The sequence below is a fragment of the Myiozetetes cayanensis genome, unplaced genomic scaffold (genome assembly GCF_022539395.1).
Source record: "Myiozetetes cayanensis isolate MyiCay16 unplaced genomic scaffold, myiCay2020 scf5-8, whole genome shotgun sequence".
NCBI classification, from domain to species: domain Eukaryota; kingdom Metazoa; phylum Chordata; class Aves; order Passeriformes; family Tyrannidae; genus Myiozetetes; species Myiozetetes cayanensis.
Window position 1 is genome coordinate 58,025,174 of NW_026087742.1, and position 14,061 is coordinate 58,039,234.

At 36.5% G+C, this 14,061-nt stretch overlaps 1 protein-coding gene across 3 annotated transcripts in view; it reads left to right on the top strand.

Moving 5' to 3' along the window:
• DGKH (diacylglycerol kinase eta) overlaps nucleotides 1–14,061 on the top strand; it is a 162,553-nt gene that overhangs the window by 98,505 nt on the left and 49,987 nt on the right. For 2 of the 3 annotated variants that reach the window (XM_050331892.1, XM_050331894.1), the window contains exons 5-9: nucleotides 2,756–2,860; nucleotides 3,188–3,320; nucleotides 10,781–10,887; nucleotides 11,974–12,099; nucleotides 13,234–13,336. In XM_050331892.1, the coding sequence (XP_050187849.1) occupies nucleotides 2,756–2,860; nucleotides 3,188–3,320; nucleotides 10,781–10,887; nucleotides 11,974–12,099; nucleotides 13,234–13,336 (574 nt within the window). The remainder of the gene's footprint in view (nucleotides 1–2,755; nucleotides 2,861–3,187; nucleotides 3,321–10,780; nucleotides 10,888–11,973; nucleotides 12,100–13,233; nucleotides 13,337–14,061) is intronic. The other variant, XM_050331895.1, reaches the window with a different exon arrangement.

Consider the following 14,061-nt stretch of genomic DNA (forward strand, 5'->3'; position numbering starts at 1 on the left):
TTTTATTCCTTGAGATGTTTTAGGACTTGTGTTGTTTGCCTTCAACTTTTAAGACAGTATATGCTCACTCTTTCCCAATAAGTACTGCGTTAAAAGTGTTTTTTATTCCTACTACCTCTATTTCATTACTTTCCAATATACTGCAATATTTGCCTTTGGTAACTCTCTTTTCCAAAATCAGCAATGACTTCTTGGCTACTTGACAATGGTGAAAATTTTCAAAGTAACTTAATAATCTAAATTAAATCTGCTTTATTTATTTATTTTTAAGGCCCTTTGACTGTCTTCGTCTTTCTTGATTTGTCTCCTGCTTTGTCAGCATATGAACCATTAGCACCTGAGTCCCCTCAAGATTGAGGAGCTTTCTTATTCTTATGTTACATCAGTGGTCTTCCAGTGGTTCCTTTAACACGTCCTTTGCATTGTATTATACAATTTCTTCTTGTCTGTTTAGAGTTTAGCATATTTAGAGTGATATATAAATAATAATATTTGGAGCAGAGAGCTTTAAAAAAGGTAATATGTAATTGAAGAAAAGATACTGACTTGGGTTTGTAGAAGAGAATATACAGGACTTCAAATATGAATACATGCAATGAGATAAGATTACTAGTAAAATCCAAATTTACATGTTGGGAAAATAGCTTTAAGGATAACTACATCCATTTGATTTTGATTATGTCTGTATACAGGTTCAACTGTCTTCAATGAATGCACTTTAAACATTCCACTTAAGTTAGTTGATCTTAACACTGTGTAAGCATTCAAAAGAAAGCATGCCTTCTGTATAAATGCAAATAAGGTTTGAACAACTGAAGTAGGGCCTTAATTTTGAGAGGGGAGGCTAGAGGGATGCACCTTACTTTTCTGTGTCCAGTAGTATTGAAGACGTGAGTAATTTAAGTAAATATTACTTTAAAAGATCAAAATAGTTAGGAGTTTTCAGCAATAAATGCATGTTATTGCTTAGTGGCATTTCACAACATCAGGTTACAGGTTAGAATCAATAATGACCATGGTGGAAGGATGGACGCAAAGTGCAGAGTCTTGAGTGAACTTAGATTACTTAATCCATATTACGATGTCCTGCTATATAATAGCAAATAATCTGTGGTGTGTATTTGCACAAATAAGATTTTTGAGTCCACTGAAACCTGGAAATTCCAGCAGAATGCAGATTGTTGTTGGAGCCAGGGTTATATTATGATTTAATGACTTTTCTGGGCTTCATTTGATGACCTGGCCTAGAAAAACATTTTGAAGTAATAAAGCGTCTGTTTGGCTCCAAACTAATGAGAGAAGAATTGCTCTTTGCATAAACTGTTCTTTAGGAAGAGCCATGGAGAGCTACTAATAAACCTTATTAAAATGCTTAAGCAAGATTGAAGGAAACAGAAACCAGAAAACTATTCTGTTCCATGTGAAGTGATTACATCAAAAAGAAAAAAAAAGGAGGAAGGAAAAAAAATTAAAAACAAAAGCAAGCCTACAGGGTTTTTGCCTCCCCTCCATGTGACTTGCAGCTTGCTGCACTTCACTTACGTCGCCTCTGAGATATGTTAAAGTGCAGTTCAGTTTAATGAAGAAGTGGATAGGACAAATCAAGGCTAGAGACTATTTACAGCCGAGATTGGGTAAGTAAATGCAACTGTGGATAAGTGTTTACTAATATTGTGCAAATGTTGCAATGTCTAGCTTGTAGCGTTTAAAAGAATACTCAGAGCTATCATTTTTTGGTGGTCCTTTCTTTGTTTTACTTAAGTAATTTGCAGGTGTTGGTGGTACATACTATGCAACAGATTTATGCTAAAGACTGATACAGGATTTAACTTTATTTTTCAGACTTCCTGCAACAAAAAAAATAACTCTCCTTAAATTTCTTGTACTTACTTTGTTTTAAATTCTTTGCTATGTCACTAACTGCTTTGTCTATTTTAGTGCAGTGCTTAAAATAATTTCAGTGGGAGTTAGCTGATAGTTTCTGCTGCCTTCCTGTTATTTTGATTGTTCTTCTACTGTTTAGGGAGAGAGGAGAGCAGCTTATATTTTGAACTTCCTTGATACAGTATTTTCAGATTTCTAGAACCCTATTCCAGACCACTGAAAAATCCCCAGCATTGACTTGTTCCAGGAGTTCATTCAACCATCCTAGTAGGATATGATTTCAGTTGTTTGTTTTTGTCCTCTGTGTATTTTTCTAAAGATTTGTATGTGTTCTTATACTGAGTTTGATATAGAAAGTTCTGTTTTAAATTTTTATAGGTATAAATTTGTGTAAATTTAATATCAATATCCAAGATAGAGAAATATGATGACAGCTTTTGTTGTTGTTTAAGACTTGCAGGATTTCGATTTTGATATGGTTTTGTCTCTGGCCATTGGAATGGACCTTGCAGTTGCTATAATGCTGTTATGAAATAGGATTGCAGTCTTAGGCAATTAGTAATTTCCAGAATGGCTGTTTTAGCAGTTTCAGTGCCTGCCATTTGAGTATTTAAATCTCAGTGGATAGACAAAGAGCTGAGAAGGGGGAATGATCAATGTAGAGTCTAGAGACGTATACCAAAGGCTGATTTGAATTTTGGGAACTGAAAAAGGAAAAGCAAAGCCTTTTGTTGCTGGTAGTGCATTAAAGAAAATATTTTAAAGCATTTAATATCTTGTGATATAGGGTGTGTCACATCATCTCACAGGAAAGAGTACATTATCATGATTTTTACTATCTGTATTAATCGATATGTGTTATCTTTTTCAGATAATCACTCCATTTCGGAGGCTAATACTGTGTGCTGAGAACAGAAAAGAAATGGAGGACTGGATAAGCTCTCTGAAGTCTGTTCAGTCCAGAGAACACTATGAGGTAAGCTGACATCCCTCTTGGTGGAACCTATTCTAGCTCAACAGGTCAAGCTACAGGACACAGAACTGGAGTATTCACCCTCCTTAGTGTGGAAAGTGTGTCTCATGTCAGAGTGAAGCTTCATATTAAGAACTTCACTAGCAAAATGAGAGCTTATTATCATACTTTTGTTTAGAATTTTGGAGGGAGAGCAGGCTAAATATCCTCTGGAAAATACTTTTGATGAACATTGCGTTGTTGTCCCCTGTAATATGGAACCGTACATAATTTCAGTCACCGTAGCTGTGTTCTGTACTTGCAAATTTGTCTTAACTTCTCCTTTACTAGACCGCACAGTTTAATGTGGAACATTTCTCAGGGATGCATAACTGGTACGCCTGCTCCCATGCCCGACCCACCTTCTGTAACGTGTGTAGAGAGAGCCTCTCTGGAGTCACTTCTCACGGCCTGTCTTGTGAAGGTAAAACAAACGTTTTCTTCCCCCTGTTTATAATGCCACATGTGTAGACAGATGGCTGCAAGTTCAATATGAGTAATAATTCTGAAAATAGTAAGAAAAAAAGCCTAAAGGGAGAAATCTATTCACTAGAGGTGACCTTCCTCTGGGCAGAGGGACTGCTAATGAATCTGGCTCACCTTCGTGCTCCAAGGGGCCTTTTTCAATAACACAGTTTCCTTCTGTTGCAGCAACCAGTTTGAAGTGTACTGGGTGGATGGTTTGCACATAAAAAATGTGGAACAAAATAATCTTACTCATTTGCAGAATCAGCATTTCTCAGGAAAAAAATCATAATGGTAGTTTCTGCCCAAAATCTATAAAAATTCTTAACATTTTGTTCAGTGTTACAAACTCATCCTCTCCAATTCTTGTTTTCTCTGTTGCTGTTGCCTGATTCTGCAGCACATGCGGGGTAGATGAGGGCAGATTTATTGTTTCAAAAATTCTCTTGTGCAGTGAGGGGGGTAGAGATGCAGATAACTGCATTCTGGTGGTTCAACAGGTGAAATCCAGCATAAAGAAAAAGGAGATGTGGCTAAGACTTCAGCATCAAGCTTATCTAGAGAAATGATATTTCATGAATGAATAATTATAATAAGCCTGAAACAGCTCATTTATTTTTTCCTGCAAGTTCTATGGAAAAATGGTAACAAGTCTGCTTGTGTTACAATCCAGCAGAAAGTAAAGCATCCCTGTGACCTTTTGATATATAGGAAAAGTAGAGATATTTCATTACTAATATAGGTGATTGCCTAGAAAAGAGTTGCAGTTCCACCATTCATTACTTGACGTTTGGATGCGTGTAACCCAACAGCAAATTTATTTCAGCTATTGGTGCTGTTATAATACTTGAGGTCTGAGCATAGTAATGTGTATTAAAGAAATCTTAAAAAGGAAGCATTAACCCACTGTCCTGAATTGTCCATGCTTTTAAATGTAGCTAATGGTACAGTTGCCAAGAAACAGGGCAAACCTGCTTCATAGAAATTAGGAGTAGCATAGTTACTTCCAGCTTCTCTGGTGCATGTTTTCCACTGTGTATAAGTCCTTTGAACAGTTTTAAGGAAATTATGGTTTTCTCAAGTCTGATATTGGCAGATGGAAGTATCATGTGCGTAACTAAAATGCAGTTGTATTGGCTCTGTGTACAAATACAATTGTGTTTGCTGAGGCAAAGAAAAGGAAAGACTTTCATAAAGAATTTATCCATTCATAAGTTAATATTATAGCTATTTTAAAAGGTTGTTTAGCAAGAATTATTCTTGTAAGATTATCAGTGATAATGTTTGTAGTTCACCATTTTATGTTTTTTCAGTGTCTGATTTTGCTTCCAAGTATGATTTTAGTATATAAACTGTTGGCATTAACTTTACATCAGGGAAGTTTCCATAATTTCCAGGTTTGGAGTTTGTCACCTTTCTACATAAGTTATTATTAACTTATGCTACATTTATCCATATTTCTGATGCCAGTTAATCTTTCAGCAGTTTTTACAAATAGCTTGTGAAGGTGGTTTGGATTTGCTTTCGCTGTTCCACAGTTTCACAGTCGTGTATGACTTGGAATGTTTTATATGTAGATACTATAATATTCTTTTGTCTGTTAATAAGTGTACCTCCTCTTACTTCTTAGCTACTAGTTGATATCTATTTTCTTTATCTTTTTCCAATTTTTTTTTTCTAATTAATAAAAGAAGAACTTAGTAATGTATCTAATCTAAATCATTTGACATTTAACTCTTACTGGAATACTCCATACTCGGTCCATAATTCTGTATACTTTCTTCATCTAATAACTGTATTTTGTTTTGATATTCTTTCTCTGAAATTCTTATGTGACTGAGATCATATTTACTTGCTTCTGCCATGTGTACTTCTAATGCATTTCACCATCTATTTTTTTTTTTTTTTTTACTTACCCATGTTAGCAGGATATATGGTTTTAGGAGACAATGTAGGAAGTATGGGGTCTAAAGATTCCTCAGACATGTTCTGTGCTACTTTTTCCTATTACATAATTTAAAAAACCTGTTTAAATATTCATGCCTGGTGTCTGAAACCTCCAGCATTGCTTTACGCTGGGAATCCATTTATATCTATACTAAATTCAGTTATTTGTGTGGTCATTGATCCCAGGCTACTCTATTATGCCTCTTATTGAGAAGCATGAGAAGTTCCTTCTCAAGAGATATTTGAGCTCTTTCTCCTCTCTGTGGTTTGGTTTACTGGTACATGAAGTTGTCTTGAAAGTAGCTTAGAGTCTTTGTGGTCTGATTCTTGTCTGCTAACTATAGGTAAAAATAAATCCCATTGATATTTTGTAGCTTTTAATACTTTAGAAAATCAATCCTGTAATATTTTATTCTCTTAGATTTGATGGCTTCCAGCAGTGCTGCACAACTGTTTTTTTTTCAGTCTGACTACACAACAAGCCTCATTTCTTTTGGAGATAAGATGGATTACTTCTTTTTTCAGGGTACCTTCTCCCCCAGCAGCCTTTGGCAAAGGCTGATCAAATTAATTGCAGGCTACCCTGAAGATATTTGTCTAAATTTTGTGGAAGCCAGTGTAGAAAAAGATGGTATGTAGGTAAAAGACTAGTGTGAAGTTGCATCTTTTTAGAAGTCAAAGAATTGATATGTATGTCAACCTGATATATCAGACCAGGTTTCATTCTTGTTACTGCTCAAAAAACAACCAACTTTTAAAAAATTTAATCCTATGCTCCTTTGAGATACAATGCTATTCCTCCCATGAGTTCCTTCTTTTGTGTGTTCTCAACAGGTAATCTACTTTTCAAATGTTATCTGTGTGTTGTGTTGCTCTAGCTAGCTGTAAAGGACTGATGCCTGCAATGTTCATCCACAGCCTTTACTAGGACAGAGAAATTTTGATTTTTTTGCCTTGCTTTATAAATTACTCCAAACTAGCTGAATCAAGGAAGGCTTTTGGTTTTTATGCTCCTCAAGTGTTTCTCTTACTCAGAGTTTAACCTGATGAATGGTCAGGAGTCTAAGCCTAAGCAGTTGTGAGGTAAACACGGGTATACATGGAATGTTCAGGTAAAGGAGCTAGAGAACAATAGATCATTAACTCCAGAAACTCTCTCAAAGCTCTCTGTCCTCAATGCTCTGTATTAATACTGCATTTCTATCCAAGTCGTTGCCCGTGGAACACTGCCTTTATGATTATTCTCAAAAATTTATTTCTTCATGTAGCATTTCTTTATGTAGGCTGAATTTTGATTGTTGAATATCAAACATAGCTAATAAGTGGGAGATTGCAGTTTAAATGAGAGGCTTTCTCCTGTGATGAATTGCACAAACAAACAATGTTGAAAGCACACTTTAGGATCATGAAGTCAATCAATAAGAAAATACTGGGATTAAATTACCTCTCTAAATGCACTTTGTGGACTTGGTATTTTCTCATTATGATTGTCTGGTTTTGCCCACAATACCCTGTTCTTCTTACATATTGCCTAGGGAAATGTACAGGCACTACTTGCACAGTCATTGTCTCTGACATTTTTGTCACATTTTCTGCACAGACTGGAGAGTGAATAGTGAATGAAACAGTCAGGAAGAGAAGGGATGTTCATTTTTAAGAAATGAAGGAGTCATAGAAAATTGTTCTGTGACTTTGTAACACACCAAGCCCCTTTGTAGCCCTGAGGAAATAATTTAAAGATTTTTTTATCAAATCAGTAGTTGTGTATTGTTTATAATCTGCAATGTGTATCACAGAAATGCTAAGTTTTCTATGACTGCAAAAATCAGATGAAGCTGTTCTGAAGTCACTGATACTTTGAATATATACAGTATTGAAAAAAGTCTTAATTGCAGTAGTAGTACTGAGCATAATAATAATAATAATAATGATAAAAATAAGAAGAATACTTTTAAAAGGGCAGGAAGAAATTAATATGGGTGTCTAAAAAGCGGTATTTCATTAGCTTTTTGTAAATAATGCAAATACCTGTTGAAAATTATTATGAGTCAGAGTATGGCACAGTTCCATACTTACCTGCCATCCATTGCATGCAATGACTGGGGGTCCTGTTCTCCAAGTATGTATGATCATATAACTGAAGATTTCACACCTGCATTCAGAAGCTATATTGCAGTGTTAAGTTTCATGAGTAACTTACCTTTTTATAATACTTGAATTTGTAATATGAGTATTCTTTTAGCACTCTGTGATATTAAATCAACTTAGAATGTTATTTATTTGGTGGAAAATAGTAAAAATTACCAAGAAACCGCTTCTTATGCTTTGTAACAAAGACGTAAGCTTCACTTTGGGGTTAAGTTAGGTTGCTCTTTTCACTTGAGTAGTCTGTTTTCACTGTGGCTCGTTCATCCATCATGTGATCGTGTTCTTGGGAACAAGACACCAGGTTTCTTAGAATACCTGAAGACAAATTCTACCATCTTGAACAACTCAAACTATAGATACCAGATCAAGGATCTTCAGATTGGTCTTTGAAGTTGGACAAGAATAGTCTGAGCCTGGTCTTGTTTGAAGAACACAGAAGAGAAAACTCTTCATAAAATAGGTGGTAGAGGAGTAAGTTTGAGGAAAAAAAAGTTGAGTGCCCTCCCAATGTAGTTGAATTAATTGATGGGTGGTTAGAATGAAAGGCCTTTGAGACAGAAATATTCTATAACAAAGGCGTAGATTTTCAGCACAAGAGATCCTATGATAACATTCAGTAATGTTGACTTTTCTTCATTAGGATAGTAATAGGTCTTGATTTATTCCCTCTGTTTGACAGCAGGTGTTGGTCCCACTGTGGCAGCTGTTTGCTAATAAGTGGTTGTGTTGGTTGACTTTCTGAAATACCTGCTTCATATCTCAGTTATAAACATTTACACAGAAATTAAAGTTTAAAATAACATGCTATGAATATTCTAGATTTAGTTTGGCTAAATCTTTCCTTTTCTTATATTTTGACTCATTGGCAAAGTAACAGCAGTTGATGTCTAGCCATATGTCTGTATGTTTTCTGGAAGATTTCAGACATCTGACTGATTCATGAATGAGATGTAGTGTAATCTGAGACAAAAGAAATTAGAGGATAATGGTAACTAAGATGGAGATTTTACTTAAAATTTTCCTTTCCTTGCTTAAAAGTTACATCTGTGTCCTAAGGTCAATTCTTTTGGTAATGTTTAATGCTTAGAGTAACATAAAACGTTGTTTGATGGTATGGAGGTTGCAGGGGAGTGACCCACAAAGTCTGATCTGAAATTTGGTAGGTGGGTTATTTACTGTACTTAAAAAGCAAACATTAGCTGTCACTTGCCATCTATGGCAAGTGTAGCTTGCTGCTGCTCTTCAGATCCTGGGATTGAATTTGTCCTTGCCTTGTTGAGAGAGCAGAGGTTCAATAGAGGGTTCCTAAGATCTAGCTGAATTACAGCTCAATAGGATTTGAAAAATTCCATTACTTTGTTATCCCTTTGAAAATTCGTAATTTCCTATTCCTGCTCATCTCTGCTTTGCTGCATTTTGATCTGTGCAGCAAAGCAAATGCATATCATTTATGAGTAGGAAGCTGAATTCAGTGGCAAATCTTCTCCAAAACATTCAAATGGTGAAACTGCTGAAGGTCCATCCCTTGAAAACACAGCCTTTATTTCTGTGCTTTTTTAGAGCTGACTTCTTTAGATGCTTGGAACCAGCTTAAGTTGGCAAACACACAGCTGTTTAGAAAATGTGAGCCTACCCCGTTAGTTGATATTTGAACACTTTGAATCTGTGTTGGTCTTGCTGCAATAGGTTCATGTCCTTCTTATGTTGAGAGCCATGGACCTGTTGGAGTGAGTCCAGAGGAGGGCCATAAAGATGATCAGAGGGCTGGGGCAGCTCTCCTGTGAGGAAAGGCTGAGAGAATTGGGATTCTCAACATGGAGAAGAAAAGGCTTTGGGGTGATGTAGTTGTGGCCTTTCAGTACCTGAAGAGAGCCTTCAAGAAAGATGGAGAGAGACTTGTTTTACAAGAGCATGTAGTAGACAGGACAAGGGGGAATGACTTAAAACTGAGAGTAGATTTAAATATTAAGAAGAAATTCTTTACTGTGAAGGTGGTGAAGAAGAAGAAGTTGTGGATGCCTCAACCCTGGAAATGTTCAAGGGCAGGCTAGGTGGGACTTTGAGCAACCTGATCTAGTGAAAGGTGTCCCAGCCCTTAGCAGGGGAGCTGGAACTAAATAATCTTCAAATGTCCCTTCCAACCCAAATAATTCTATGATTCTATGAATGATGCTTTTTGAAATGACCAGGGGAGTTACTGTAAAAGCAACAGAGCTTTTGTTTTGTTTTGTTTCATTCTCTTTCTTTCGAGAAAGTAAGAAAGTGAGAGCTGAGCACTTACTTTCACACATCTCCCAGAACAGTGAGGATTGCTCTCAAACTCAGATGTTGGTTACATAGTCTCAATTCACTTTTTAAATTGATCTGGCAATGGATCAGTGGAATTAAAATGGGAAATTTATTATTTACAAGACCTTTTGTAGCAACGCTTAATGTTTTTTAATGGTGGATAAACAAAGGGCCAAAGCTTTTGACAATTTCCTGTCAAATATTTGTTTGAAAAGAGACTACTACTTCTGATCTGCTGGCTAGTTCTCATAAACCTTTAATGCTCTTTGCTAAAATAATTTATATAATGCACTCTAAATAGAATGATGTCATGCACTTCCAGTAAAAGAAGTACCCACAGTTGGGTGCATCAGTCTGTTTGGTCTAATATGCCATCATTAACTAGTCATATTAATTGTGTTGAACAAATTCAGTTATTAGGTTGTCAAAATGTCTGCCTGTACTACACACTTGTGATGGATATTCCAGTTAGTAGACTGTTAGTAAATAATCCAGGCTCATCCTCATTTATTATAAGCTCTTGAAAAATCTTGTAACCTCCAGTATCCTGAATAAAAATATCAACACCTAACCCCTCACTTTCTCATCTTCTGATAAAACAGGCCTAGTATGATGCCCCATTAGCATCCTTTGAGTGAAGAAACAGAGCTCCTGACTCAAAATAATTGTGTAAAACACTCTCCCATCATCTCTTGCAAATTTAAACCAGACATCTGAGTTATGTCACTGAAGGAATAGAAAAAGCAAAACCATAGTTGAAGATATATTTGTACCTTGCACCTGAAAAAACGGGGACTGATGTGGATTTGAGGACAAAGTTAGCATGGGCTACAGCTAAGCAGTTAAACCCAGTTTAGAGGGTTAAAGTTGGAATGATTATGAACTGAATTTTCATTTAGGGTAGTGCCTTGTGTGCAACACTGGGTGATATGTGCTTGGCTGTTTTATGGAATGTCTGTGTTTAATTTTTTAAAAGTTATGTATCACTGAAATGCAGCAAATAACACGGTATGTGTGTTTCTGTGTGTCTTCCAGTGTGTAAGTTTAAAGCACATAAAAGATGTGCTGTCCGAGCAACAAATAACTGCAAATGGACCACATTAGCCTCAATAGGAAAAGACATCATTGAAGATGAAGATGGTGTAAGTACTATTCAGATTTACAGTATTTTCCAAAGCTGTTTCATCTTTAGGGGAAGAAAAAAAGGCTAAGCACAGAAATATTGCAATGTGACCCACTGAAGTTAATTATAGGTGGCTATTTTCCGGAACACTTCTCAAAGATTAACATAGTATTTAGAATAAAAGTTATATTCCTATCTCACAAGACAAGTCTAGCAACTGCAGGCACTAGATTGCAGCTGTATGACAAGCTTTTAAAGGCCACATGCAGAGAAACTGAAGCTGGAGAATTGTTCCCAGAAGTTCCTATTGCTCTTAAGCAAAGGTGATATTTTGCACTATTACCATGCTGTTTTGGCAATCTATTTTGTGTCCTCCTACCTATAGCTCTTCCCCAGGAGGCCTGCTTGGAACTCACTGGATTGCAGGGCGTTTTTTTTGGCGATGAAAGCAGGAATTTTAAAATTAACGGGAGAAAACAACAAGAGCTTTTGAGAGGTTTATTGTGATAGATGAATTATTTTTAAAACACAACCAAGTGTGAGCCACTGGTGTGAAACCTTTTCCTAGAAGGTTAGTACTGTGTTGTACACCTGAGAGTCCTGAGTTGCCTGTGGTATTAATAGGACAAAGAGTGCTCTGAGTAAAGCTTTGCACAGCATTTAGAGACTGCTTTATAAAGCTGTGGTGAGTGCGTAAGTAAAGCCATAGAAGTATTTTTCTGTCCTGCCTATTCTTCTGAATTTTAGTTATTTTTAATTGGTTTGTGTCATGTAGTCAGCATTAACTGAATGGGAACTTGTTTGTGTTACTGAGTGTCCGGATTTAACTGTTCTGTTGTTTCATGGTTAATTGCTACCACAGTACCATGATTTAGATGCGTCTCCCCTCTTCAGGTGTCATGTTTTCTGCCTAGCACGTGAAACACCACAGTAGTCCACATTCATTACTGTTGCCTTGTGCGCATCAGTGTCACTTGTCCTGGCTGACCAGCTGCTTCTCTGATGAAAGGGTACAGCTGTGAGAAATAGTTTAAATCCACCTATATTTGAAAGACAAAAGCCTTTAATTTCTGAGTATTTAACTTTGATGACTGCTTCTCCACAGATAGCTATGCCTCACCAGTGGTTAGAGGGTAATCTGCCTGTCAGTGCCAAATGCGCAGTGTGCGACAAGACTTGTGGCAGTGTTTTACGTCTGCAAGATTGGAAGTGCCTTTGGTGTAAAGCTATGGTAGGTGCAGTGAACCACGTCCAAGCATCTAGGATTTTGCCAGGTTTATTGCTCAACATTATTTTTATTTTGTCATTTCATAACTGTGCTTTTAGATTAAGTAGGAGCAGGCAGCTTCTGCAAACTCAGGTCTTTCTAACATTCAGAATTTCTGATGACTGTCCTACCTGCTTCATTTAATTTTTAATATGTCCACAGATGCAGCTTTTCTTTAATAGGTGTTGTCATCCAGTGTGTTTTCTCTGCCTTCTCCTAGCTGATAACTGAATGTTCAGATGCCTGTTCCTTAAGCCTAATAATCATATGTGACTTTCTTGTATTTTATATGTTATATTAATATTTATTAATATTAGTGTAATAATATTTTTATTAGTGCAAAATCTTAACTTTCTCTTCTTCAGTACAATCTATAGGTTGCTGATTGAAATTCTGTAACATACTACTGCTGTTTCCCCAGTAGTTTTCTCTTTATTTTATAAACTTGTCTAAAAAGATGGGTTTCTTATGCAAGTCAACAGTTTATTTATTGTTGAAGCTTCTGGCAGTTTATTTATTGTTGAAGCTTCAGGCTCTGTGTGTAGGCAGTAGGAAATGATTGGCATCTCCAGAGGTGATTTGAAATTTAGGTGAAGTGCAGCAACCTCTGCATATGCCTCTCCTTCCAGTATCTGTGGAAGAGACCTCTACGACACGGAGTTCAGGGGACCCACCTTTGGCAGGTTGTTTGGCTTGGTAGGTGTGCTAGATTTAATGCAGATACATCTTCCAGAGCAGCCTGGTGGGCCAGGCAGTTACAGAGCTATGTGCAGAGGGTGGCTGCTGCCACCAACACAGATGGTGGCTGTTGGGAACTTGGTTCTCCTTCCCTCATGGATGGGGAAGCGATTCCCTTGAAAGGACAATTCATATCTGCTATAAGCGTAACCGAAGATGAAGCTCTATAAAATAATTTTTTGTTGAATGAGTAACAAGCCTTTGCGGTTGAACATTTGTGGGTTTTTTATAGTCTCATTCCTCTTCCATCTACACCTAAATGTTATATACGAGTCCATTTTTGTTACATAGATACTGTATCAGTTATATTTTCACCGCAAAATTCTACTGGAGGAGAATAACTTTTTGTTTATTTTGTAGGTTCACACTGCCTGTAAAGATCTGTATCCTCGTAAATGTCCACTTGGCCAATGTAAGGTATCGATCATACCTCCAACAGCACTAAACAGTATAGACTCTGATGGTACGTAGTACTGTAGTGTGCTCAGCGGTAGCTCTGGACTTGCAGTGTCTATTTAAATCCATATCAATAAACAAGACTAAAATCCTTCTGCTGAGCAGGTGAATGTAGTCTTAAAAATTTTTAAAGAGAACTATAGTTTTCTATGTAAGGTTTTAGAGAATTATTTAGCCATCATGTTTTTAAAAATATTTTTGGAAGTTTCCCCAGTAGAGATTTTCTCTCATTTTATTTATGGTCCCCTAGAAACTTTTCAAGTGAATGATGATAGTCCTCAGATGAAGTGAGCTGATGCCTGCCTGGTATGCACCACTCATTCTGTGAATTTTCAAATTTCAGATAACTTTGCATTATGCAGAGATAAGCTGGCTGAACAGCTCAGATCCAACAACCACTTTATCAGGCTTAAGAGAGGAAATGTTTCCATAGCTTCTCTAATTTTTTTTAAATATAAGCAGCATAAGAATCCTGCAACACACAGATAAAAACCCAGCAAATGTTCAAAATTCAGAGGTGTTTTTTGGTGGCTCAGGATAGAGTCGCATGAGCAGTGGGAGACAGCAGTTCAAGGCAGAGGATGGATTTAAAGAAGGAGTCTCATGAAATCTCAACTGCTTTAATTTTGTAGTTTGTGTTGTTAGTGAATATAGACCAACAACTATAACACAGTTCAATGAATTGTTATATGGAGTTAGTAAAAGTGATTATTTATTCTGTATATATTCACT